General features: G+C 37.8%; 1 protein-coding gene across 1 annotated transcript; it reads left to right on the top strand.

Moving 5' to 3' along the window:
- The first annotated feature begins 1,317 nt into the window (after positions 1 to 1,317).
- LOC107553136 (neuropeptide Y receptor type 1-like) lies at positions 1,318 to 18,352 on the top strand. Its single transcript, XM_016235256.1, has 2 exons — positions 1,318 to 1,361; positions 17,027 to 18,352. The coding sequence occupies exon 2, from the start codon at positions 17,219 to 17,221 to the stop codon at positions 18,350 to 18,352; it is 1,134 nt and encodes a 377-aa protein (XP_016090742.1). The 5' UTR covers positions 1,318 to 1,361; positions 17,027 to 17,218.
- Positions 18,353 to 24,719: the final 6,367 nt, after the last annotated feature.

Here is a 24,719-nt window from a genome sequence, read left to right as displayed (position 1 = left end):
TGATCGAGGGCAGCAGTTTCAGTGTGGGTTTTAATTAGGAAGAAAAGATTTTGAAGGGAATATAATTGGGTCATTTTTCAATGATTATTATTATTCATAGCATATCGGTCTCTGGAACCCCAAACATTAAGGAAGTGAAGTCAATGTCACCAGATAGACCGAGTCCATGTGCGAACGAGTCTCTCGAGCGCTCGACATCTGAAGGCACCTCCTTCTTGCGCCTCAGGTTCGGTTGATAAACCTCGGCTCCTCAAACCACCAGTTACTCCTGCACAGAAGATATCGAGCTGCAGGCACGGAGACGGGATTTGCGCCTGCCACACACGGTAAGATGCGCCTGAACAGAGTTTCACAAATGCGTGTTAATGAAGGGAACTTACCGAAACATTTAGCGTCTTCGGTTCATGGTAAAATGATCTTTATATTCTGGCATTATGAATTCTGCCTCGCTCATTCCTGGATGCAGAGGCTCTGAAAGCTGTTACATACTTTTTCTAAGTCGTGCACGTGCCTATGCGTATGATGTTGGAGACTCCGATGATGTTCCGATCAGATCATTTGTTCACCGTTCAGTCCTGTCAGTGATCTTATGTTTAAAATAATCGCTGCTCTATTCTATTCTATTCTGTTCTATTCTATTCTATTGTGTTAGTTTATTCTGTTATTTTCTATATTGACAAATTCTATTATGTTAGGCTGTTGCCCTGTTCTTTTGTTGACCTATTCTATTCCATTCTATTCTATTCTCTTGTGTTGGTTTATTCCGTTTCATAATTAACATGGAAGCATGCATGGCACTTGACATTTCTTAATTTGATGAGAACTGGTATTAAATAGATATCAACTTCAACATGTTCTAAAAGTTCCACATGAAATAAAGGAGCTCAGGCATGAAACAAAAACCGAGAATATATACAAACTATTTGTTTCATTGTATTTTTCAAAATGTGTCCTTACTAGTATCAAACGTGAACACTATTTTTTGACATCAATCATCTTTTTTTTTTTTTTTTACAGAACATTGTGTGATACATGTGATCGAGGGCAGCAGTTTCAGTGTGGGTTTTAATTAGGAAGAAAAGATTTTGAAGGGAATATAATTGGGTCATTTTTCAATGATTATTATTATTCATAGCATATCGGTCTCTGGAACCCCAAACATTAAGGAAGTGAAGTCAATGTCACCAGATAGACCGAGTCCATGTGCGAACGAGTCTCTCGAGCGCTCGACATCTGAAGGCACCTCCTTCTTGCGCCTCAGGTTCGGTTGATAAACCTCGGCTCCTCAAACCACCAGTTACTCCTGCACAGAAGATATCGAGCTGCAGGCACGGAGACGGGATTTGCGCCTGCCACACACGGTAAGATGCGCCTGAACAGAGTTTCACAAATGCGTGTTAATGAAGGGAACTTACCGAAACATTTAGCGTCTTCGGTTCATGGTAAAATGATCTTTATATTCTGGCATTATGAATTCTGCCTCGCTCATTCCTGGATGCAGAGGCTCTGAAAGCTGTTACATACTTTTTCTAAGTCGTGCACGTGCCTATGCGTATGATGTTGGAGACTCCGATGATGTTCCGATCAGATCATTTGTTCACCGTTCAGTCCTGTCAGTGATCTTATGTTTAAAATAATCGCTGCTCTATTCTATTCTATTCTGTTCTATTCTATTCTATTGTGTTAGTTTATTCTGTTATTTTCTATATTGACAAATTCTATTATGTTAGGCTGTTGTCTTGTTCTTTTGTTGACCTATTCTATTCCATTCTATTCTCTTGTGTTGGTTTATTCAGTTGTTTTCTATATTGACACATTCTATTATGCTAGGCTATTGTCCTGTTCTTTTGTTGACATATTCTATTCTTCTTTGTTGGTTCATTCTGTTATATTCTATATGGACTAATTATGTTGTTATTCGGTTGTCCTGTTATTTTGTTGACCTATTCAATTCTATTCTATTGTGTTAGTTTATTCTGTTATTTTCTATATTGACAAATTCTATTATGTTAGGCTGTTGTCTTGTTCTTTTGTTGACCTATTCTATTCTATTCCATTCTATTCTATTCTCTTGTGTTGGTTTATTCTGTTTTTTTTCTATATTGACACATTCTATTATGCTAGGCTATGGTCCTGTTCTTTTGTTGACATTCTATTCTATTCTTCTTTGTTGGTTCATTCTGTTATATTCTATATTGACTAATTCTGTTGTTATTCGGTTGTCCTGTTATTTTGTTGACCTATTCTATTCTATTCTATTCTATTGTGTTAGTTTATTCTGTTATTTTCTATATTGACAAATTCTATTATGTTAGGCTGTTGTCTTGTTCTTTTGTTGACCTATTCTATTCCATTCTATTCTCTTGTGTTGGTTTATTCAGTTGTTTTCTATATTGACACATTCTATTATGCTAGGCTATTGTCCTGTTCTTTTGTTGACATATTATATTCTATTCTTCTTTGTTGGTTCATTCTGTTATATTCTATATTGACTAATTCTGTTGTTATTCGGTTGTCCTGTTATTTTGTTGACCTATTCTATTATATTGTGTTAGTTTATTCAGTTATTTTCTATATTGACAAATTCTATTATGTTAGGCTGTTGTCCTGTTCTTTTGTTGACCTATTCTATTCTATTCCATTCCATTCTATTCTATTCTCTTGTGTTGGTTTATTCTGTTTTTTCTTCTTATATATTGACACATTCTATTATGCTAGGCTATTGTCCTGTTCTTTTGTTGACATATTCTATTCTATTCTATTCTTCTTTGTTAGTTCATTCTGTTATATTCTATATTGACTAATTCTGTTGTTATTCGGTTGTCCTGTTATTTTGTTGACCTATTCTATTCTATTCTATTCTATTCTATTCTATTCTATTCTATTCTTCTGTTGGTTTATTTTGTTATTTTCTATATAGTTAAATTATATTATGTTATGCTGTTTTCCTGTTATTTTGTTGTTCTCTTCTATTCTGATTTTTTGTTCTATTTTGTTCATCTTAATGACAACTCTTAGTGAGTGTGTATATGTGTGTTGCAAGAAAGATTAAGTTGTTTTTAGGGCTACCGGTACATTTAATCAGACAGTTTAATAAACAACATTTATTTGTGCATGCTTGTTCATCATAGTTCAGATATGCTTATTAGTGATATAAACAAAGTATATAATTAATAAATTAATTTGATTTGATTACTACATCACCTCATTTTCATTCAAGACAGCAAAGAAAACCTGCATCTCTGTACACCAGGATTTGCTTCAGTCTCATAGCCATTATTCATGCTTTCACATTTATTACAATGGAAATATGTAAATATCTTTTCATCTCAAGCTAATGGCTCTTTCAGTAAGAGCCGGCCTCTTAACACAAGTGCTCTGTTCTGAAAAAAACAAAAACAAAAAACACCTCAACGAGTGAATACTCAAAGTCATTTCCACCATGTGAATATTATAAGTGCTAGATATTCCTAACCGGTTTGCTGTCCTCATTATAATTGGGCTGTATTTCCCTTCAGAGCTGTTTCTAAGGTCATAAATCCCTAACAATCCAAGGTATCAAAGACAGACACAAACACCGATGCATCAAAAGCTTTGATTCTCATGCGCTGTCTTCACACTCGCTGGAGAAATGGGCAAGTGCTGCTTTTTCACACTCAACTCTACTCATTATCACCTGCCAAAGACATGAAAACTAAAGATACTTGTTACATAAGAGGCATGCAGTTATAAATAGTGCACGAGTACCACAGGTGCACAATCAGGTGCAAAAAAGAACAAATGTAAGCTATATATGTTCTGTGACATTTTGAATGCAGATCAGATCAACTTCGGCAAGGCTTGACAGGGAACATTTTCTATCGTCTGCTTATTTCTACAGATATTGGTAAGAGTTTTTGAGGCCTTCACAAACAAAATGTTTCAGTAAAACAGATACCAAGATATATTTTCTCATTCCATGTTGTTACTGTGATCTTATATAGTCTCAGAGCATCTTAAAAATACGTTTTAGTATTAGTCCTTGATCGCATACTTTGCACTATTCTTTTTTGAATTCTGCATTTGATGCCAGATTTTCTTTTTGGTCGCTTTTGACTTCGAATAACTCATTTGAAAAGCTGTATTTAAATAGTATTTGAGCTTTGCTTCTGAGGTGTGGAATGGTTTAACCCAAGTCTTTGTTCCCTGATTTTTAGTGTTTTTATTACTGCTAAACAATTCATCTGACTTGACATGTGATACAGTTCAATTTGACTGGATGGTTGAACTTAATTGCTTGAAGATTGACAAGATAAGTATTGCTTGTGTGGAGAGGCAGTATTAGCTGTCGCATATAAGGTTTTAGTATCAAAATAAGGTCTATTAGCCTTCTTCCTACTACTCTCTGTTAAAACGTGTAAGAGATGGTGTAGAAGTCTAAAAGTGAGATGGCTGATAGAGTGCAGGTGCAGTATGAGCCACCTTTCATCTTTGATGGCTGCCTCTCTGATCTAAAACTAGTTTGTTTCTCTCGTTATAGCGGTGAAGTAAGATCTGAGAAGAAGGAGTACAGCATGAACTTTTCAGATGAACTTCCTTTGGGAGATCAAGTGTCTTTAAGAAAAAACTGAAGTGAGATTTTGAGATGTGTCACTTACATAACCTTTATTTTCTTCTAATTTGATCCAGTGCTTTTTGTTGCAAACAATATGACCAGAATTACAAGTAATTGAAGTTGAATTAGAAAAGTGACATATATTTCAGAATCTCTCAGTATTTGCCATGTCCCTGATGAAGAATGACCATTAATCGCAAGATTAATTAGATTTTTAAATGTAGGATGGGGGTCCCTCGCGTGAGGATGATCATATTTGTGAGTCCATTGCAAAAGATCAGAAACCTCTGCTTTAATGGAAGCAAGAACATCTGAGTCTCTGTATAAAAAGTTGACCATTGAAACAGAATGACTTATTAAATGACCTAAATAGTGCATTAGTGATGTAAGTGGTGCAGAATCTTTAATAGTGTATTTATTTAATATATATTTTATATGTATTGTTTTATCAATTTGTTATTCATTTTACTTAATGTTACATTTAAAGTATTCATTGTAATTTTTAAATGTAATTGTTTATTTTATTTGTATTATACTTGTATATTCTCATTTTGCCAACTTTTCTTTGTTTTAAATTGGTCCTAAACCAGGATCTTAAAGTCTCCATGAAATCAAAATTAAAGTTTTTTTTGGGTGTTAGTATCAATATGTTAGTCTTAAGGTTATCTATAAGGCAGTGTGCTCCAAAACAGTGACAAAATTCGCATTTAGAAGATATAAGCATTCAAAGCTTGCAACTCGTCACTTCCGCCAAAACGGCTCAATGATTTTTTTTGACGTCACAACGTACTTCAGCTTCTCATCAAACTTTCTGTCCAATCAAATGCTCTCTAGAATCTGAAGTCCCACCCCCTACATTATAAAATAGACGCTGAAGCCACGGGTGAAACTGGTCACTTGTCCACAGAATTAGTATTTTCTGTACAGTGTATGGCACGTAGTGCACTATATAGGGGACAGGGAATGGTTCAAACAGTGTAAATATGCTTTCCATTGAGGAAAACAAGAAGTCTGGTTCCGCGCTGTGTCACGCTAACCACCGCACCGCACACACACTCTGCTCCGGTCCAGAGACACGATAGTATGGAGCGGATCACATGCGCGAGTCGGCGCAGACCACAAAATGTATCGGAGCTATTTGAATTCTACACAGAATGCTATATTTTATAGCAATATGGATGAGATTGTGGCTGGCATACCCTGTCAATTGCGGCTTTTACGGAGCTCAACGGCTCTGAACGGCTCTAGGCCAAGTTGTGATAAAAACGAATGCTATTGGCTATTTTAAAAAGGGGCGGGGCTGCTTGATATGTCCCGCCCTGTCTTCCTGTTTCAGTTAAAATGACGTCAACACATAGAGTAACGCTGCGTGTTTCTAAGCATTTCAGGGGAGCTTTAAAGACAAAATCCCCAGATGTTCAAAGCAGTGTCAGATTTTTGAACCCCACTGTTTAGTAAAGCTCATGCTGTTTTTCTTTTCAATAAATGCTCAGCAGGCACAGAGACATGTTTAAAATGTGCTGTATTTGAATGCAAATCATGATTTTTCCCCTTTAGATTATGAAACCGCTAATGAATGTCTGTCCACACTTCACACCACGGCACTGTTCATTAACTTGAATAAAACATGCATGTTTATGGGATGTCTTCTTTTGACTGTAGCACTGTCGAATGTGCTACATCTGACAGCTATCAACGCAAAGCTCATCTTGAAACCTCCCCACTAACGCCCCCCGTGGCGAGCTCTGTTATAAATATAGGCATTCCTTGTGTTATGCATGCTAATACACAGGTTTCTGAAGCTCAAGTGTCACAGAGCGATGGAAAAACCTGCACGATGTGGCATGTTTTCCGATGCTGAAATTTAGGCAATGTCACTTTTCTCTCCAAACACACACCAGGTACTATACTATCACATTACAGAAATAAGCCATTGCTTGTGGTAACTTACAAGTACATTGAGTATCAACATTACTTCATTTTGCTTTCATAGCCACGAACTCATGAAGCAGCTCTTAAAAATTCATACCTGCACTTCTGGCAAAACAGAAGTCTATGCTCAACAGGGACCTGCAGTTTCAGCTGGTCTCAGCTACTGCGCCAGCAAAGTCCAAATGAGCTCAGAGCCCTGCTGGAAATTCATCTTACGGAAGTTTTTTGGAGCATGGCAGCTAGTTTCTAACAATCAGCTCTACAATACCTGGAGAGATCCATTGGCATTCCCATTCATTTCAATGGCACAGTATGAGCGAAGAAATCTGCCATCTTTTTCAGAAATTTTTGAGCTCACCGAGGCTTCATTCATTTGATCAAAATACAGTAAAACACTACTATTGTGACAAATTGTTGCAATTTAAATGAACTGTTTTCTATTTCAATATATGTTAGTCATTTATTCATGTGATGCAAAGCTGAATTTTCAGCGTCACATGATCCTTCAGAAATCCTTCTAATATGCTGATTTGCTGCTCAAGAAACATTTATTGTTATAATCAATATTTTAAACAATTGTGTTGCTTAATATTTTTTTGTAGAAACCGTAATGGACTTGCACTGAGTTTCATGATGTACTTGAAGCTCGCTAATTTCCAGTTATGTATATTTTCCATGTGACGTAGTCACCTAGTTGACTAAACGGCACTTAAAATTAGTGTCTGTAAGAAGACTTAAAAATCCAGGACAATTCTAATGAATAATATCAGAACAAACCTTTATTTTTCTATATTTTTACCTTTATATCACTGTCTTTTCTTTGACAATCATTTTATAGTAATTTACATGTTTATGCCAAAATTCTTAATTGATATTCATAATAGCAGTGCTTTCATTGCATTATACAGTTTATAATTAATTAAATATGTTGAACATCATTGCATTTATTTTTTTTAAACAAGTCTTTACTGTAGGTTTTAAATTTAATGCATCTTTTCATCATTTGAATGCATCTTTACTAAATAAAAGTTAGTTCATTTTAACTTACTGACCCCAAATTTGATATAATATTTATTTATTTATTTAATTATTTTATTTGGTCACAGCTGAACCATATATTTTTAATTTTTTTAATAAATGTCTTTTACAACCTATTCCATCCAGAATATACTGTATATATATTAGTGCTTTCACTTGTTACAAGGGAACCGAAGGCTGAAAACACAAAGAAAGGGAAATGTTTGACTTTACCATTTTTAGGTTCTGTATTATTTTGTGACATATAATGTAAAACAAAATAATTAAATAGTTAATATTGTGATTAAGAATAAGCACACTGTAAAGTGATTTTGTATCATTTCTAATCAGGCACTGAATAGAGGACACATAAAAAGTATTTTGTTGCATTGGGTTCCAAAGGCGATACAACAGAGGGAGAGGAATCTTGCACAACACTGGCCTTACTCATGTGGATTCAATTAAGAAGAAAAAGAAAATCGTCAACATTTTCAAAATGACAGTTTACAATCATAAACAATTTTAAATGCACATAATCTAATGAATTATTCATTAATGGGAATCACAGCCATTATTGTCATGGTGATTATGTAATCTCTCAGGCTTTATTTAATAATTGCATATGGCGTCTGCTGTTAAATGTAATTTGGCTGTTTGAATGCAGAATTGCACTCTACATTCCTTATTCCTCTCCTGTCGAAATCTCGGGAGGCGCATTCGGTTCAATCATCGATGTTTCCCTGATTAAGACACTTTCTCCAATAAGGTGTCTGATTTGTAATTTCAAGTTTTAAAGACTGTTAATGAGTGTGACCCTTTTTTTTAGCAGCCCATGCAGTGTAGAGCAGATTCGGAGGAGGATTTGCGACAGAGCCATTATTTTTGCAATTCCATTTGGCGCTGAAATTGCATACTTTTAGGTTATTAATTGCTTTGAATATTGATATTGCTTAAGGAATTATTAACTGCAATGTATTTACTATAATTGGCTCATTATTTTCTTAGCCAAAAGAGAGACAGGCGGAGGCCAAAGCGAAAGGATTTATTCTTATATGTAGCTGAATGTATTTTAGCTGTAAGTCTCACGTGGGTATGAGGAAATGAGATGGGTTTAAAGCGGCAGGATTATGCTCATAATTAGATTCTCACCCATTGTTAAACCTTACTGGGTTATTCATTACCTGCCAGTGTGCTTACATGCAGGCTCAGTAGCTATTACTGCAAAGAAAGCTTTAAGAAATCAAGAAACATCAGTGGATGGAGAAAATCTGAGACAGATGGAGAGAAGGAGGGCGAGTAAGTGCTGCTTTAATTATCAGGTTCTCTGCTCAAATTGTTTTACAGACAAGTATGAGTTTCCCAGTGTTGGATATATACGCCTTTTATATGTGTTTGTGCCTTTGGTGCAACAAGTGTGTTGCTCAGCGGCATGATGGTGCTGTGGGGCTCAAACCAGAAACCTTCAAGGTACCAGCAGCCCTGAGCTTTAGCCACTTAGACTGCAGTTCCATAACAGTTTCATAACAACATTGTATAACATCATGTAAGTCTGTTCCAGTTCTGTGTCAATTACTGGGTTAAGATATTTTGTACAATACCAGTTATTATTATCATTTAGTTGGTTATTTCTATGTTCTGTATACATATTATTTATTCACCTTCTTTGGGAAATAAATATTTTTGATTAATATTAATGTTTAAATGCATTAGCACAAGCACATTCGTTCGAGCATAATCATGTTGTTATGTGCATTGTGTTGTCTGAATGGAATTCCTCTGTTAGAGATACACACTGTCTGCTAATATTACAATGTTGATGTTTTTCTTATAAATACACACTCATCAGGCAACATCACTGCTGATGCATTAAAAATGTATGACACAAGCTGCAATCAGAGTTAAAATGTATGATGCATTTGTTGCCTGTGTGATGTATTTGCCTTTTTTTGGGGTGTTAGATAGATTGTCCTAAAAAGAGATTTACCAGAGAATGTTTCATAATTCACTGCTTTGGTGTTGGATGTGCTGAATACAAAGAGGGAGATGAAGAGAATGTGTTCAAGTAATGAAATGTCTAAAGTCAAAAAGAGCAGAACAAAAGAAATATCAAAGAACAGAACAAGGAGCTTCAGTCTGTCACTGTCCTGTTTTTCTAATAAGGGTATTTTTGTGAACAAAGAGATAAGCTTTGCTTTACTTTTAATGTAGATCACTTGAAAGGGTCTGTATTTTGTTCTGGTTTCTAACTAAATGCTTCCTGTTTTTATGCGACTGTATAAGCGTCAGGGTGGGTAAAATATATAATTTGATTGGACTGACCAACTGTAGACTTATGGAAGCCCATTTCCGCCTCTAAAAAAAATAAATGAAAATGGTTATTGCTACTTTTTATCTACAGTGGTGTGAAAAAGTGTTGGCCCCCTTCCTGATTTCTTATTTTTTTGCCAGGTTTGGACAGCTTTTTTCCCTTAATAAAATAAATAATCATTTAAAAACTGCATTTTGTATTTACTTGCATTATCTTTGTGTAATATTAAAATTAGTTTGATCTAAATCTTTTAAGTGTGACAAATATGCCAAAAATGTCAAAAACAGGAAGGGGGCCAACATTTTTTCACACCACTGTGTATGTGTGTGTGTGTGTGTATATATATATATATATTGTTGCCTGTGTGATGTATTTGCCTTTTTTTGGGGTGTTAGATAGATTGTCCTAAAAAGAGATTTACCAGAGAATGTTTCATAATTCACTGCTTTGGTGTTGGATGTGCTGAATACAAAGAGGGAGATGAAGAGAATGTGTTCAAGTAATGAAATGTCTAAAGTCAAAAAGAGCAGAACAAAAGAAATATCAAAGAACAGAACAAGGAGCTTCAGTCTGTCACTGTCCTGTTTTTCTAATAAGGGTATTTTTGTGAACAAAGAGATAAGCTTTGCTTTACTTTTAATGTAGATCACTTGAAAGGGTCTGTATTTTGTTCTGGTTTCTAACTAAATGCTTCCTGTTTTTATGCGACTGTATAAGCGTCAGGGTGGGTAAAATATATAATTTGATTGGACTGACCAACTGTAGACTTATGGAAGCCCATTTCCGCCACTAAAAAAAATAAATGAAAATGGTTATTGCTACTTTTTATCTATCTACATCTCTGTCAGACCAGTCTGTCACTGTCCTGTTTTTCTAATAAGGGTATTTTTGTGAACAAAGAGATAAGCTTTGCTTTACTTTTAATGTAGATCACTTGAAAGGGTCTGTATTTTGTTCTGGTTTCTAACTAAATGCTTCCTGTTTTTATGCGACTGTATAAGCGTCAGGGTGGGTAAAATATATAATTTGATTGGACTGACCAACTGTAGACTTATGGAAGCCCATTTCCGCCTCTAAAAAAAATAAATGAAAATGGTTATTGCTACTTTTTATCTACATCTCTGTCAGACTCATGCACTTGTGTTCTCTTTCAGTTGCCGTTTTCCTGTCTTCTGTTCTAGTTTAGTTCCTGTGTGCCCTTATTTGGTTATGTTCCTGTTCTCATTTAGTCATTATTAGTTAATCGTCCTCACCTGTCTGTCCCTCATTAGCTCCCCTAATTTAATTATAGCCTGTTCAGTTGTCCTTCGTCTGGTATTAATGTTGCTTGATGTTGCTGTATGTGATGTGCTACGTGTGTCTTCTGTCTGCCTTTGTGGATTTACCCTAGTGTGGATTATATTAAATACTGTCTGAATTAATCTCCTTCGTCGTGCACTCCTCATTCCACTTTAGCGTGACAGAATACCAGACCCACAAAAAAGAAAGAGATTATCCGTCGTGTTTTCCCCATTTATTTTTCCTAATTTTTGTCAGTTTTTTTTAATGGATTATTACACCTCCCGACTCATCTCCATTGCCCGTGCTAACCCTGACCTGCTGAACTTCGCCAAAGACTTAATTTTTTTCGCTACGACCTGCCCATTTGACAATAAGACACTGAAGTTTCTGTTCTGGATTGGGGTGAATCTTCACCACGCAATCGACACCTCAAGACACCCCGGGACTGACTTGGAGGGAGGCCATCATCCGGTGTCTGGGGAGCATCAACCCCCGATCCGGAACACATCCAGACCCAGAGCCCAGCCCACCATCACACCGCTGCACAGAGCCCAAGCCTGAGCCCACCGCGACTGACGAGCCATCACCTAATGGAGTGACAGAACTGAGGATTGCCTTTGAGCCAGAACCTCAAGTGATGTCAGACCAGGTGCGAGAGCCGGCTACAGCGCTCTCCACGGGGGAGAGTGCTATGGACAGCGAGAGCACGGAGGGAAGCTCCACCCACTGCACCATGGCTGAGGGTGAGCCGAGCTCAGTGGACTACTACTGGGATATATATGCAGACATGCCCCCCCTCTTCTCCCACCTTCGTCTGAACTCTTTGCCTGCCCTGAACTATCTGTCTGCCTATCCCGAACTGTCTATCTGTCCTGAAACGACCACAGAGGTCGTTCCCCTGTCGCTGGCACTCATGGTGCTGGAAGTGGCCTTATGGTGTGTGTGGGCAGCACACACCGTTCCTAAGCCCCCTGATCATCCTGAACGCCCACCCAGCATCCCTCTCCCACCACCTCTGCACCAGTCCTCACCATCGCCACCGCTGTCTCCTGGCAGCCCCTCTGCTCACCCTCAGCCCACCATCTGTGGGTATTAATGATTATTACTGCCATTAATTTTTCTAGTAATGACTATAGGTCTTCTAGATTGACTGACTAAATGTATGGATGCTATGCTCATTTTACTGCTGTTGCCTTGATAGTGAGGTGGTAAAATGAAAATTAAAAGACATCATGCCATCTGATTTCATGCCATAACATGTTGACAGTTAACACTGTCACACTTCCACTATAACATTTCCCTCGAGTTATGTAGCTTTTGTCTTATCGTAAATATTTCTAAAAACATGCAACACCAACCAAACTAGGGCTGAACGATTTTGGAAAATAATCTAATTGCGATTGTTTTTACCAATATTGCGATTGCGATTTAATATGCAATTATTTTTTTAAAGCTCTTTATGTTCTGTATTATTCAACAAAGACAAGCTATAAATCATTGTATAGTATGACCAACACACTATTAGAAAGATTAAACATAAATGTTCTTTTCTGTAAGCCAGGCCTATTTGTTACGATGAAATTAGGTGATGCATGAATTGATATGAATGACATTTTTATTTAACAACTACAATCACAGTATATTGACTGATTTGTTGAACTTCCAACCTTGTAAGCATGTAATAATTATGTTTAAATAAGCCTGGTGTAAACATTGTTAACTTTAGACCAGTGGTTCTCAAACTTTTTTGGTTGCGCCCCCCTCAGACTACCAAATCATTTCACTAATCATTATGAAAAATTAATGTTTTTTTAATTTAAAAAACCTACAGGGAAAAAAACACCTGCATCACTTGAAACATTGAAAAATAGCATAGAGAGAATAACTTATTATAATTATTCTCTCCCTGTTATTTATTATTTTTTTGTAGGTTTCTTGCTGTCCGCTAAGGCATAGGACACACACAGGCTTTCCTCCTCACCAACGACATTAAACACCGTGTCTACACCGGACGCGAGCGGCAAAATACAGTAGAAACATTATAATCAGTGACGCTGTCTACACTGGATGCAGCGCGGCGCAACAAAACCCGACATTAAACTGATGCCTTGTTCTATTTTTCACATACTGACACGAAGTTCAAATGATTTGCACCGGTCGCTTTGTCGCATTCAGTGTAGGGCTGTTGCGGTGCGACGCGACAACTGTTGTGTCAGGTATAGACACAGTGAGTGAAGCCGAGAGCAAGATATGCCTCGTCATATTTTCTGCATTTAGCTTGTGAATGACCAGCACCTGCCTGGGTCTGTGCGACTTCATCTATGGCTTTTCTCTTCACTTTCACAAACCGATCCATCTCCCATTCTAAGTTACATCCTTTGGCTGTTTACTTATTTCTTTTCTTTTTCTGCTGATGGCCCGCACTCGACTTGAAGCAGCGCTGCTTAGACCGATGGGTGTGTGTCATCAAAGCACTGCGAGAGTTATAAGAGAGTGCGGACGTCTCCTTATGCTTTCTCTCGCTCGCCGTACTTTGATGTCATACACCGATCGATCTTCAAGTCGAACACACCTCTTTACTCTCGCGTGTCACGTGACCATGTAATCGCAGCCTCTGCGATTGGAAAATCGAAAATTTTCATATCGCGATATTATCGCAAATGCAATTAATCGTTCAGCCCTAAACCAAACACTAAAGCAACAGTGGCAGCTATAAGTGGGCAGGTTACGTCATTTGTGAAGTCAAGCATTAGCACAAGCACATTCGTTCGAGCATAATCATGTTGTTATTTGCATTGTGTTGTCTGAATGGAATTCCTCTCTGTTAGAGATACACACTGTCTGCTATTATTACAATGTTGATGTTTTTCTTATAAATACACACTCATCAGGCAACATCACTGCTGATGCATTAAAAATTTATGACACAAGCTGCAATCAGAGTTAAAATGTATGATGCATTTGTTGCCTGTGTGATGTATTTGCCTTTTTTTGGGGTGTTAGATAGATTGTCCTAAAAAGAGATTTACCAGAGAATGTTTCATAATTCACTGCTTTGGTGTTGGATGTGCTGAATACAAAGAGGGAGATGAAGAGAATGTGTTCAAGTAATGAAATGACTAAAGAAAAGACACCCTCAGCCCACCATCTGTGTGGTGGGATCGCTGCGGGTCTGCCCGTCTCCATCGGCGTCCTGGCTGGAGGATCCTTTGTCTCTGCCTCCAGCCTCTGAGTCCCAGACTCCGCCTCGGCCCTTTGACCCAGCGGCTCCACAGTGGCTCCTAGCTCCCTCCTCTCCGCCATGGCCCGTCAGTCCACCAGCTCCGCTGGGCTCCCTCGTCCCTCCGGCTCCGCCTTGGTCTGTCGTCAACCATCCGCCGCCTTGGGACTCGACTCCTCCGGCTACACCTCGTCCCTCCTTCCCTCCGGTTCCACCTTGGTCCTCTGTCACTCTGGCTCCACTGCGGCCTTCCAGATCCCTACCTCGGTCGCCGGAGCCATCTGCTCTGCCTTGGCCCTCCAGGTCCTCCCCGTCTCCCTGGCTCTTCAGTTCTCCGTCTCTGCCTCGGGCTTCACCACCACCTGCTCCGCCGCCATCGGTCGGCCCCTGGAGCCATCAGCCCTTCCTTCACCATGGCTCCTCCCTCCGTCGGCTCCACCGTGGGCTGCCATCTTGACTGGGATCTGAGTACTGCCTGGCTCCTCCGGCTCCCTCCTGTCTTCTCCCTGGCTCCTGCCTCCATCTGATCCGACCTTGCTCCTCCTGTTTCTTCCATGGCTCCTCCCTCCATCGTCTCCTCCCTGTTTTCCTCCTCATGGGAGTCGGTCCTCCACCCGACCCTCCTCCTGTACTGTCTTCCTGCCCTTCTGCCAGCCCTTTGCCATCCCCTGTCACCATCCCACATCCGCTCCTTTGTCCTCCGCCAAAGTCCTCCCCCCCTGTCCCTCCCTTTATCTCTGCAGCACAAGGTCGCACCTTCCGGAAGGGGGGCGAACTGTCAGACTCATGGACTCAGTTGTCGTTTTCCTGTCTTCTGTTTTAGTTTAGTTTCTGTGTGCCCTTATTTGGTTATGTTCCTGTTCTCGTTTAGTCATTATTAATTCATCCTCCTCACCTGTCTGTCCCTCATTAGTACCCTTACTTTAGTTCTAGCCTGTTCAGTCCCTCGTCCATATTAATGTCGCTGTATGTGATGTTGTAACGGGGCTGACAAGACGTGAGACATGTGGATCCATCTGCAGGCTTTATTTAAGAGACGTGGTAAACAGGCAGGGTCAAAACACTGGCAAACAGGTATATGGCGGGCAAAACACAAGAATAGTCACAGGGCTAGCGTAGGTCACCGATAAGCAGACAGAATCACAGGGGCGAGACGAGAGAGAGAAATCCAAGAAAACAGGCAAAGATCAAAAACCACAAAAACAGGCAAGGCGAGGCAAAACAAGGAAAACACGGAGACTCAGAAAGGGGTACAGGCTAAACAATACTCAGCAGAGAAAGGTGGTTAGAGTGGGTGTTATATAGTGAGTGAGGTGATTAGAAACAGCTGTGTGCAATCAGTGCAGTGTGCAAATCGTGCAAAGAATGATGGGATATGTAGTCCGGGGTGTTATGCAACAGTTTGTGTTGTGCGAGAGTGTGGATTATATTAAATACTATTTGAATTAATCTCCTTCGTCATGAGCTCCTCCTTTCACCGTAGCGTGACAATCTCACAATTCTAAAAAAAGTTTTTACTTCTTCTCAAAATTGTGAGATATAAACTTGCAATCGCAAGTTATAAAGTCCACTTCTGAATGGGAAAAAAAGCAAACACTTTTTTTTTACAATTGCAAGTAAACAAAGTTGTATATATAACAACTTTGACTTTATTTCTCAGAATTGTGAGATAAATATCAAATATCACTTTATAGCATGCAGTTCTGACTTTGTGTCACACAATTCTGAGAAAAAAGAAAAAAAATGTGAGATAAAAGGTTGCAATTAATTTTTTTATTCTTTATTCAGCGGTGGAAATTGGCTTCCATATAGTGTGACCATCACAAATTCTTTGTTCTGCTAAGTTTGAGAATGTACCAATGGTTAACGGCGAATGGGTGTTTCAGGGATAATGCAGCCGAGTTGCTCCTGTTATATTTTTCTGTTCACTGCATTGTAAATTATTCTTTTTATTGCATAAGAGAGTAGATTGTTAATTCTGAATGATATGATCAAATGTTTCTTCTGCACTTGAGGTTTATGGGAAAATGTTAAATGTTGTATGTGAATATGTCCCTCCCCATAGGGTAATGGTGCTGGCTGACTGTCTTTGTTTAATGGAGTTAGTTTGTATTTGTTTTACGGCAGTGAGGAGTGTGGCCTGAGGGCTGCAGGTATTTTGTTGATGTTTTTCTTTTGAGTTCTTTTTGGTATATTTTTGTGAAGTTTGTATTCTGCATTTTTGCTCATTTGGATGTTTTTAGATGAGAATTTGTCCCTTTTTTGTCTATTCTTTTTTCATGAATGTAATATTTTTGAGTCTCAGATTATTCATGTTTTTCAAGTTTGAATAAATATTAATCTATATGAAACTTTTTGTATTCTCACACTGCCTCTGTTTAATTTGGTCATCCTTTTTTTTTTTTTTTGGTTCCCATTACCATTACATATAGACTACTACACTTTTATGCATTTTGGAACAACAGTTATTTGTGTGTGAGTGTTTTTAACTTACGATAATCATATTTTTTGGAAGCTGCATTCAAAATATCTTGAGGGAGCATGTGTCCCAGCAGTTAGAATGTTTGAATGTGCATGATGTTTCTGAGCGGGGGGGTCATATTGTTGTAATGTTTTGCAGCTTCGGTTTTTTTCCTCTGATCTTGAGAGCTATTTTTTATTGTTCTGTCCTCAGGTCTCCCAGATCAACAGTTCTGCGCTATGCAAAAAAATAAGATGAGACAACTTGGGCACTAAAAGAAAATTGGTGTTGGGAAGGAGCAGCCTTGCGCTGGACAGTTCCGCTTCATTTCCTTACCTCCCAGGAGAATAAGCCAGACAGAGCGATCATCGTTCATTTCAAGAGATACTGCAGCAACTGACGGCAATGGAGCGGTCTCATCTGAACAACAGCTCTGGCTCTTGGTTATTGGAGGATCCCGTCTGTCCAACCTCCCTCAGCAGCACCACTTTCCTCATCGTAGCATACAGCACCATGTTAGCAGTGGGCCTGGTGGGCAACACTTGCCTGGTTTTAGTCATCACACGACAAAAGGAGATGCGCAATGTGACTAACATCTTCATCGTCAATCTCTCATGCTCTGATATCCTTGTTTGCTTGGTGTGTTTACCGGTCACCATTATCTACACCCTTATGGATCGATGGATTTTGGGCGAGGCTTTGTGTAAGGTGACGCCATTCGTTCAGTGTATGTCCGTAACGGTTTCGATTTTCTCTATGGTTCTCATTGCCTTGGAAAGGCACCAGCTCATCATCCATCCTACCGGTTGGAAACCAGTCGTCAGACACTCCTACCTGGCTGTCGCGGTTATCTGGATCATAGCATGTTTTATCTCCCTTCCGTTCCTTTCATTCAACATCCTCACAAACTCACCCTTCCACAACCTCAGTCTTCCCTTCAACCCCTTCAGCGATCACTTCATCTGCATTGAACAGTGGCCATCTGAGGGGAATCGACTTACTTATACCACAACGCTGCTGCTGTGCCAGTACTGCTTACCATTGGCGCTCATTCTCGTCTGTTATTTCCGCATATTTTTGCGTCTGAGTCGCCGTAAAGACATAGTCGAAAGGGCTCGAGGTGGGCAGCAGAAGAAGACCAAAGGCTCAAAGAGAGTCAACGCCATGCTAGCCTCGATTGTAGCAGCGTTCGCCCTCTGTTGGCTGCCACTGAATGTTTTCAACACGATTTTTGACTGGAACCACGAAGCAATTCCCGTCTGCCAGCACGACACCATTTTCTCAGCTTGTCACCTCACCGCCATGGCGTCGACCTGTGTGAACCCAGTGATCTATGGGTTCCTAAACAATAACTTCCAGAAGGAGCTGAAATTGTTGCTTTCCAGGTGCCGCTGCTGGGGGCCACCCGAGAGTTATGAGAGTTTTCCTTTGTCCACTGTCAGTACAGGCATTACTAAAGGGTCTATCCTGAGCAATGGCTCTGCTAGCACCTATCAACCACACAAGAAACATGGTTTGGAACAGAAAGAGACCATTTAAATGTGTCGGATGTACTATAAGGCAATGCTAAATTTCAAGCATTCAGAGGTGGCTTGAGGGCACTGAATTTAAGGTTTGGACCGAGAAAATCTGTGACATTCCAAGTTCTCGTTGCTAAACGATGTCCACTTGTCTTCTTTAAACACAGAAATGGACTGAAACATATTAAGGAAAGGCTTACTGTAGCTGGGCTTTGCAGAGGAGAACCATGTAATGAGAAATATCATCGCAAATTGCGTTGCTGTTTTAACCACTGCTAAAATGACTATGGCCAATTAAACATGCTGGTTTTGTGGCCATTATATGGTGAGTTCTCAATGGCACAGAAAGACATTTTTGCCAATTAGAGCAAGGTTCTCTCTGAGAGACATTATAATGAAATACTGAGTGAGGAGGCCTGTTCTTATCATAGTCCTTTTATGACAAGATATGTCATATGTGACTTGGTAACAAAAAAAGAAATGTACTTCTTTGGTTCTTTTCACTATTAAAAGTAATAGTTTGCCTAAAGATAAACATTCTGCCATCATCGCTCATGTTGTTCCAAACCTGTGACTTTCTTTCTGCTATGGAACAGAAAAGCACCATAAATTATCATAAAACTAGTGCATATGACTTGTGTGCTTCATTCCAAGTCTTCTGAAATAGCCTTGACATGGAATTTATGTCATTTTTAACTGAAAATCTTCCTGCAGTGAGCTTTTAATTACTTGGTATGAATCAGTAAATTGAGACAGATGCCATCTGGTCGAGCACCAGAACGACCAGACACAGGAACAGTTTCTTCCCTCAGGCCATCCATCTCATGAACACTTAACAATAACTGTGGAACACACACTATTTATTCACTCATACACTTATTTATCTAACACACATACTCAGTCTACACCTCAAATTTGCACATAATATTCAGTACCTGTACATACAAAAACTGTCTATCGTAATATACCTGCACATACAACTGTCAATTTATATATTTTTATTCCTGATTTACTTGTTCTATTTTTATTATCTGCGTTTTTTGTTCTGTCACTGTCATTCTGTTACACTGTGGAAGCTTATGTCACAAAAACAAATTCCTCGTATGTGTAAACATACCTGGCAATAAAGCTCATTCTGATTCTGATTCTGATTTGATTAGCAAATGGATCAATTAGACAGCCATTTTGATCTGATTCACTGTAACTGATTCATTGTAAACATCTGACTCAAAATAATGATTCAGTCTCTAATGAACATAGTATGGCTTAAAAAAAATGAAATATAGCACATGACTCCTATGGACTACTTTTATAGTATTTTGTCATCCTTTTTGAAGTTTTGGTTGCTATTTGTTGTAATTGCATGGAAAAAAAATACCTTTTGTGTTTCACCAAGGAAAGAAAGTTATACCAATTTGGAACGATGTGAACATGAGTATATTATTGTTAACTATTGCTTTAAAGGAAGGTACAGAACTAGCAATGTGTATAATGTGTACATTCTGTCATTGATTAGAAGTGGAATGTATCCTCTTTCAAACTGGTATGTACAATAATTTACACATTTTGTTGCTCTGTGTGAGAGGTGTAATTTGTTTTACTTATCTAAATGTTAGTCAATATAAACAGTCTGTGTCCTTTGCAGAATGGCTTTATTTGCCAAAGCTATCAAAGTGAATTATAGATTCAGATCTTCATTTGCACTTTCACTGGACTGTGGTCTATACTAAACTATGTGCATGTTGTAAGTAGCATTTGTAAAAATACATATACATATTTATGTGGCCAAAACATCATCTAGTTATTAGAATAATAATACTTTGACACACTCTGCAAATGTCAGATATCTAGAAACATGTATGAAATGATCAATGAACTTTATTTGAAGTTTAATTATTATTAAATTATTAATTATTATTTGAAGTTTCTGATCTAGTATTCACATCACTGATTTAGTAAAGTTATTTAATCAAGATTATGTTGCCACTTAGTTTAGTGTACCCTTGTGAAAAATAAGTGTGCTTAATTGTATTGAATGTAAGCTTGCAGTGTTCTTAAAATATTCAGTAGTATACTAAAAAAACTGTACTTGAAGATAATACAGTATATTACTGATGAAATAAAAAGCCACTTAAGTGTACTTAAAAAGAGTTCACTTTCATGACTATATTTCCTAACGCACTTAAGTACAGTTATGTAAAAAGTGTAAAAAGTGCATTTTGTAAAAATAGTCCAAATTAAAAGTTAATTTTAAACATAGTTTAATTTTTTTTTGCCATGCTTTAAATTATGCCCCTTTTTACAATATGTAATATAAGTCTCTGGTGTCCCCAGAATGTGTCTGTGAAGTCTCCGCTCAAAATACCCCACAGATAATTTATTATATCTTTTTGAATATGCCTATTTTGAGTGGAAGCAGAAACACGCTGTTTTTCGTGCTTTTCACTTTAAATGCAAATGAGCTGCTGCTCCCCGCCCCCTTTTCCAGAACAGAGCTGCGCCATTACAGCTGTACCTGCTATAAAACATATGTTTTGGTTCTGATTATCATGTTTATCGCGCTGAAATCATGCATTTTAAACCATATTAGTTTAAACTTCAGATATACGGTTTTCTGAGCGCACACATCTGAAGCACACGCACAGAAAGCGGCTGTCACAGCATGTGAGTACTAAACTAAGTTTTCATTCACACACAAGTTTACGTTAAAAACACACGAGTTACAAAAACGGTCGGTTATGTCTGTGAAGGCACACAGCTGGGAAATAAATCGCATGTTTATTTTAGATCTGTGTGGCAGCAGCAATAAATCAATAAATCCACTGCTCTAGTCTCCTCTGAGGCTGGGACTCTAAATAGTGTTCTGCAGCCAAAGACAGAACAGTTAGCATGTTTTGCTCAAACCTTCACCATGGCATTAGAGCTCGTACACCGTTGTCGCTTGCGAAATCAAATGACGGCGCTGTGGGTGGAAACTTACAGATTAAGGGGCGGTAAAATTATAATGAGATCCCTTTGCAACGTCACCAAGGGAGTGAAATCAGACCGCTCGTTTTCTCAGACACTTTCAGAAAAAGGCTTACCAAAACAAAGTTTCTGGGTTAATTTTTTTAAGGTTCCTTGGTTGGTAGATGCACTTGGGACGTGATTATAGCACTTAAAACCTGGTAAGTTTTCATGATATGTCACCTTTAAATAAGAACATGTATTTTAATGTGTTCACTAACATAATAAAGCACATAAAGTACTTGCCTATAGTTTTAAAGGTAGTGTTATTAAATATTATATTTCAAGTTTGTATATTTTAAATGTTCTAAATTGCAAGTTCATTGTTACAAATATATAAATACAAATATATTACATGCAAGTTTCAGTAGGGATGTTTTAGTTTAACATAAATGCAGTACATTTTAACCGTATTTCAAATACAACAGACATAATTATGTAATTACATATAAAGATATGTTTAAGTCCTACTTAAAAGTACTTTTATAAATAATTGCATTTAATATAAATGTAAATATGTAAGTATTTTATTTAAATTTGTATTTAATTGCAATGACCATGCAATTAACTTCAGTACACATTCAGTTCGCGCTTAAGTTTATTGTTTTAAAATATTATTCCTGTGCTCTTATAACTGTATGCTAAAGTGTACTTCTTTTTTAACAAGGGTATACTTCAACACTGATCATTATACACATACATATCTTGCCAGCCTTATGTTTTTTTCTTGTGGCATGTTTGTTTAAAACAATGTACAGGGTTATGTGTCACTGTACAGCCAACCATAACATGCTGCTATTGCCCTGTCCCAACTGACAACCTCATTTCTGTATTTCTCCTCATAATCTATATTTTGGTGACATAATGCCACTTAAGCTCCAAAAAAGTAGTTCGCTGTGAAGGTTGCGAAAGGACACATAGAAAACACAACAAATGCATGACAAACATAACATCCTATGGCACAAACTCATGCAATGAAGGCTATGAAGTCACAAGTCCACGTAAGTGCATCATTTAAGACGGGGCCTGAGTTCTCACTTATAATATATAGCTTGATATTAATTGATTATTTTCTTACCGCTTAGTTCTTTTACAGTTAAGTCCTCAGAAACACACTGCTCTTCTGATTTATTAAGCAAAGCACTCATCAAACATAGCACTGATAGCTCATTGACTATATCGCGTTTGTTCACTTCTGACACATACTATATAACTGTACGTTTATTCTTATTGATCAAATTGATTGTGTTTTGCTGAAATGGTCCATGGTGGTTTTAGAGCCTGACTGAGTGGGGAAATTTATGTTTCAACTATACTAGCTTGAGTATCCCAAGAGTGAAAGGCATTAATGTGTGGCCATAAAAAACATCGTAGCCATTCACCTGGAAAAGTTAAACATTCAGACACCATTTACAAAGATATTTATGGTGTGATACAGTGTATTTCAGAAGCGTCAGTAGTTTTCCTCTCTTTGTTTTTCACATATTGGAGAGTCAGTTATTGACTGGACAGCCTGCAATGTGGAAAAGCTATATTCCAGCAATACACCTTTAGAAAATTGCTTTTAAGTATTTATGTGAATCAATACTTTTTTTATAGAAATACTTATTTTTATTTTGCTGGCCACAATGTGTGGAGTGTGCCTCAGGTCAGCCGGCTGTTTAGCATAAAGCTGATATCTGGACTGCTCGCAATAAAGCATTTACAATAGACCTGCCATAAATACAAAGTCACATATGGCAAATTTCATTTCATGAGGCTGAAATATACAGTATAAAATCGCTGTTTACAAACCCAGTGAAGTATCTGAAAATCTCCTGGACACATTGCAGCTCCCAACACTATATACACAAATGCACCGTTGATTTTATGTTATTGAGCATTCACATGTAAATCTTTACAATTTGCTGTTCAGGACAAATTAATGTGCCATACAGAAATTGGTGTCATAATTTATTTATATATTTCATTAACTATTTAACATATTCAACTTGATTTATTGTCTTAGTTTCTACATTACCCAGAATCGATGAAGGACTAAATTATTTGACTCATTATGGATTAATTTCATAAGAAGAACCAAGAATTATCACCATTTTCTAGTCAAGCAAATTATATTAAAATGCTGCTTTAAATGCTTTGTTTTGTGAATAATTCAGATGACAATAAAGGATCAGCAGAAATATCCTCAACAATGTAGTCATTTGTACATTATTCATCATGTCATTGGATATTTGGTAATGATGTACTGGACCAAAGTTTGTATTGAACTTATGTTGATGTTTTTCTTTAAATCATGAATGTACTTTCATGTATATTAAAATTTTAAACCGCCATCTGTAGCACTTCTTTTGTGTTTCTTAGTGCTTTTTACTAATTTTAAGACATTTCTGAGAGTTTTAAGATAGAGTCGATGCCTAAATTAACTACACTGTAAACAAATCCAATTAACAAAAGGTTGGAAGGGAAAAATATTTAAGTTGAGCTAATTTTATTGCTTGGACTTAGTTGAGAAGACATATTATATTAAGTCTACACAAATATATTTTAAAAACATTGAATGAAGGGTTATTTTTAAATCCAGTCAACATTCAGTGTATTACAATCCGTGGCGACGGTTTTGAAATTCGTCCCCTCAGTTTATAAGCCGTACTCACAAATTCTTTAACTGTTCCCTCAGTTAAACAAATCGTGCTCACGGATTAATAAACAGTACCCGCAAATTTCCAATCCGTGCGCTGAGATTTTGTTAACCGTACTTTAGTTGTTTTTTATCTGTGGGCATGATTTATTAAACCGAGGGGACAGTTTAAGAATTTGTGAGTACGGTTTATAAACTGAGGGTACGAATTGCAAAACCGTCGCCACGATTAATTTATTTTATCCGTCCCCTCAGTTTATAAACCGTACTGACTAATTCTTAAAGGGGTCATATGATGTTGCTAAAAATAACATTATTTTGTGTATTTGGTGTAATGAAATGTGTTTATGCGGTTTAAGGTTAAAAAAACACATTATTTTCCACATACTGTACATTATATTGTTTCTCCTCTATGCCCCGACTTTCTGAAATGCGTTGATTTTTACAAAGCTCATCGGTCTGAAAAGCGAGGTGTGTTCTGATTGGCCAGCTATCCAGTGCGTTGTGATTGGCCGAATACCTCAAGCGTGTGATGGAAATGTTACGCCCCTTGCGTATGCCATGTTACGCCCCTGTGATGCCATGTCCCGGAGCGATGATTCAAAAACATGAAAACCCATTATAAACGAGGCATTTGTTGCATCCAGTGGGGACATATTTACGGATTATAATGACGTATACTGTCTTTTTACACGTTGCATTGCATCGCGCCACGTAAACATAAAACCATGTCTGCATT

Source organism: Sinocyclocheilus grahami, unplaced genomic scaffold, assembly GCF_001515645.1.
Source record: "Sinocyclocheilus grahami isolate Dianchi unplaced genomic scaffold, SAMN03320097.WGS_v1.1 scaffold465.1, whole genome shotgun sequence".
NCBI lineage: Eukaryota > Metazoa > Chordata > Actinopteri > Cypriniformes > Cyprinidae > Sinocyclocheilus > Sinocyclocheilus grahami.
The sequence above is the reverse complement of the archived record's forward strand: the minus strand, read 5'-3'. Positions and strand labels throughout refer to the sequence as shown.

Excerpts from the sequence above, each read along its gene's own strand:
- LOC107553136 (XM_016235256.1), top strand. The coding sequence starts at position 17,219 with ATGGAGCGGTCTCATCTGAACAACAGCTCTGGCTCTTGGTTATTGGAG.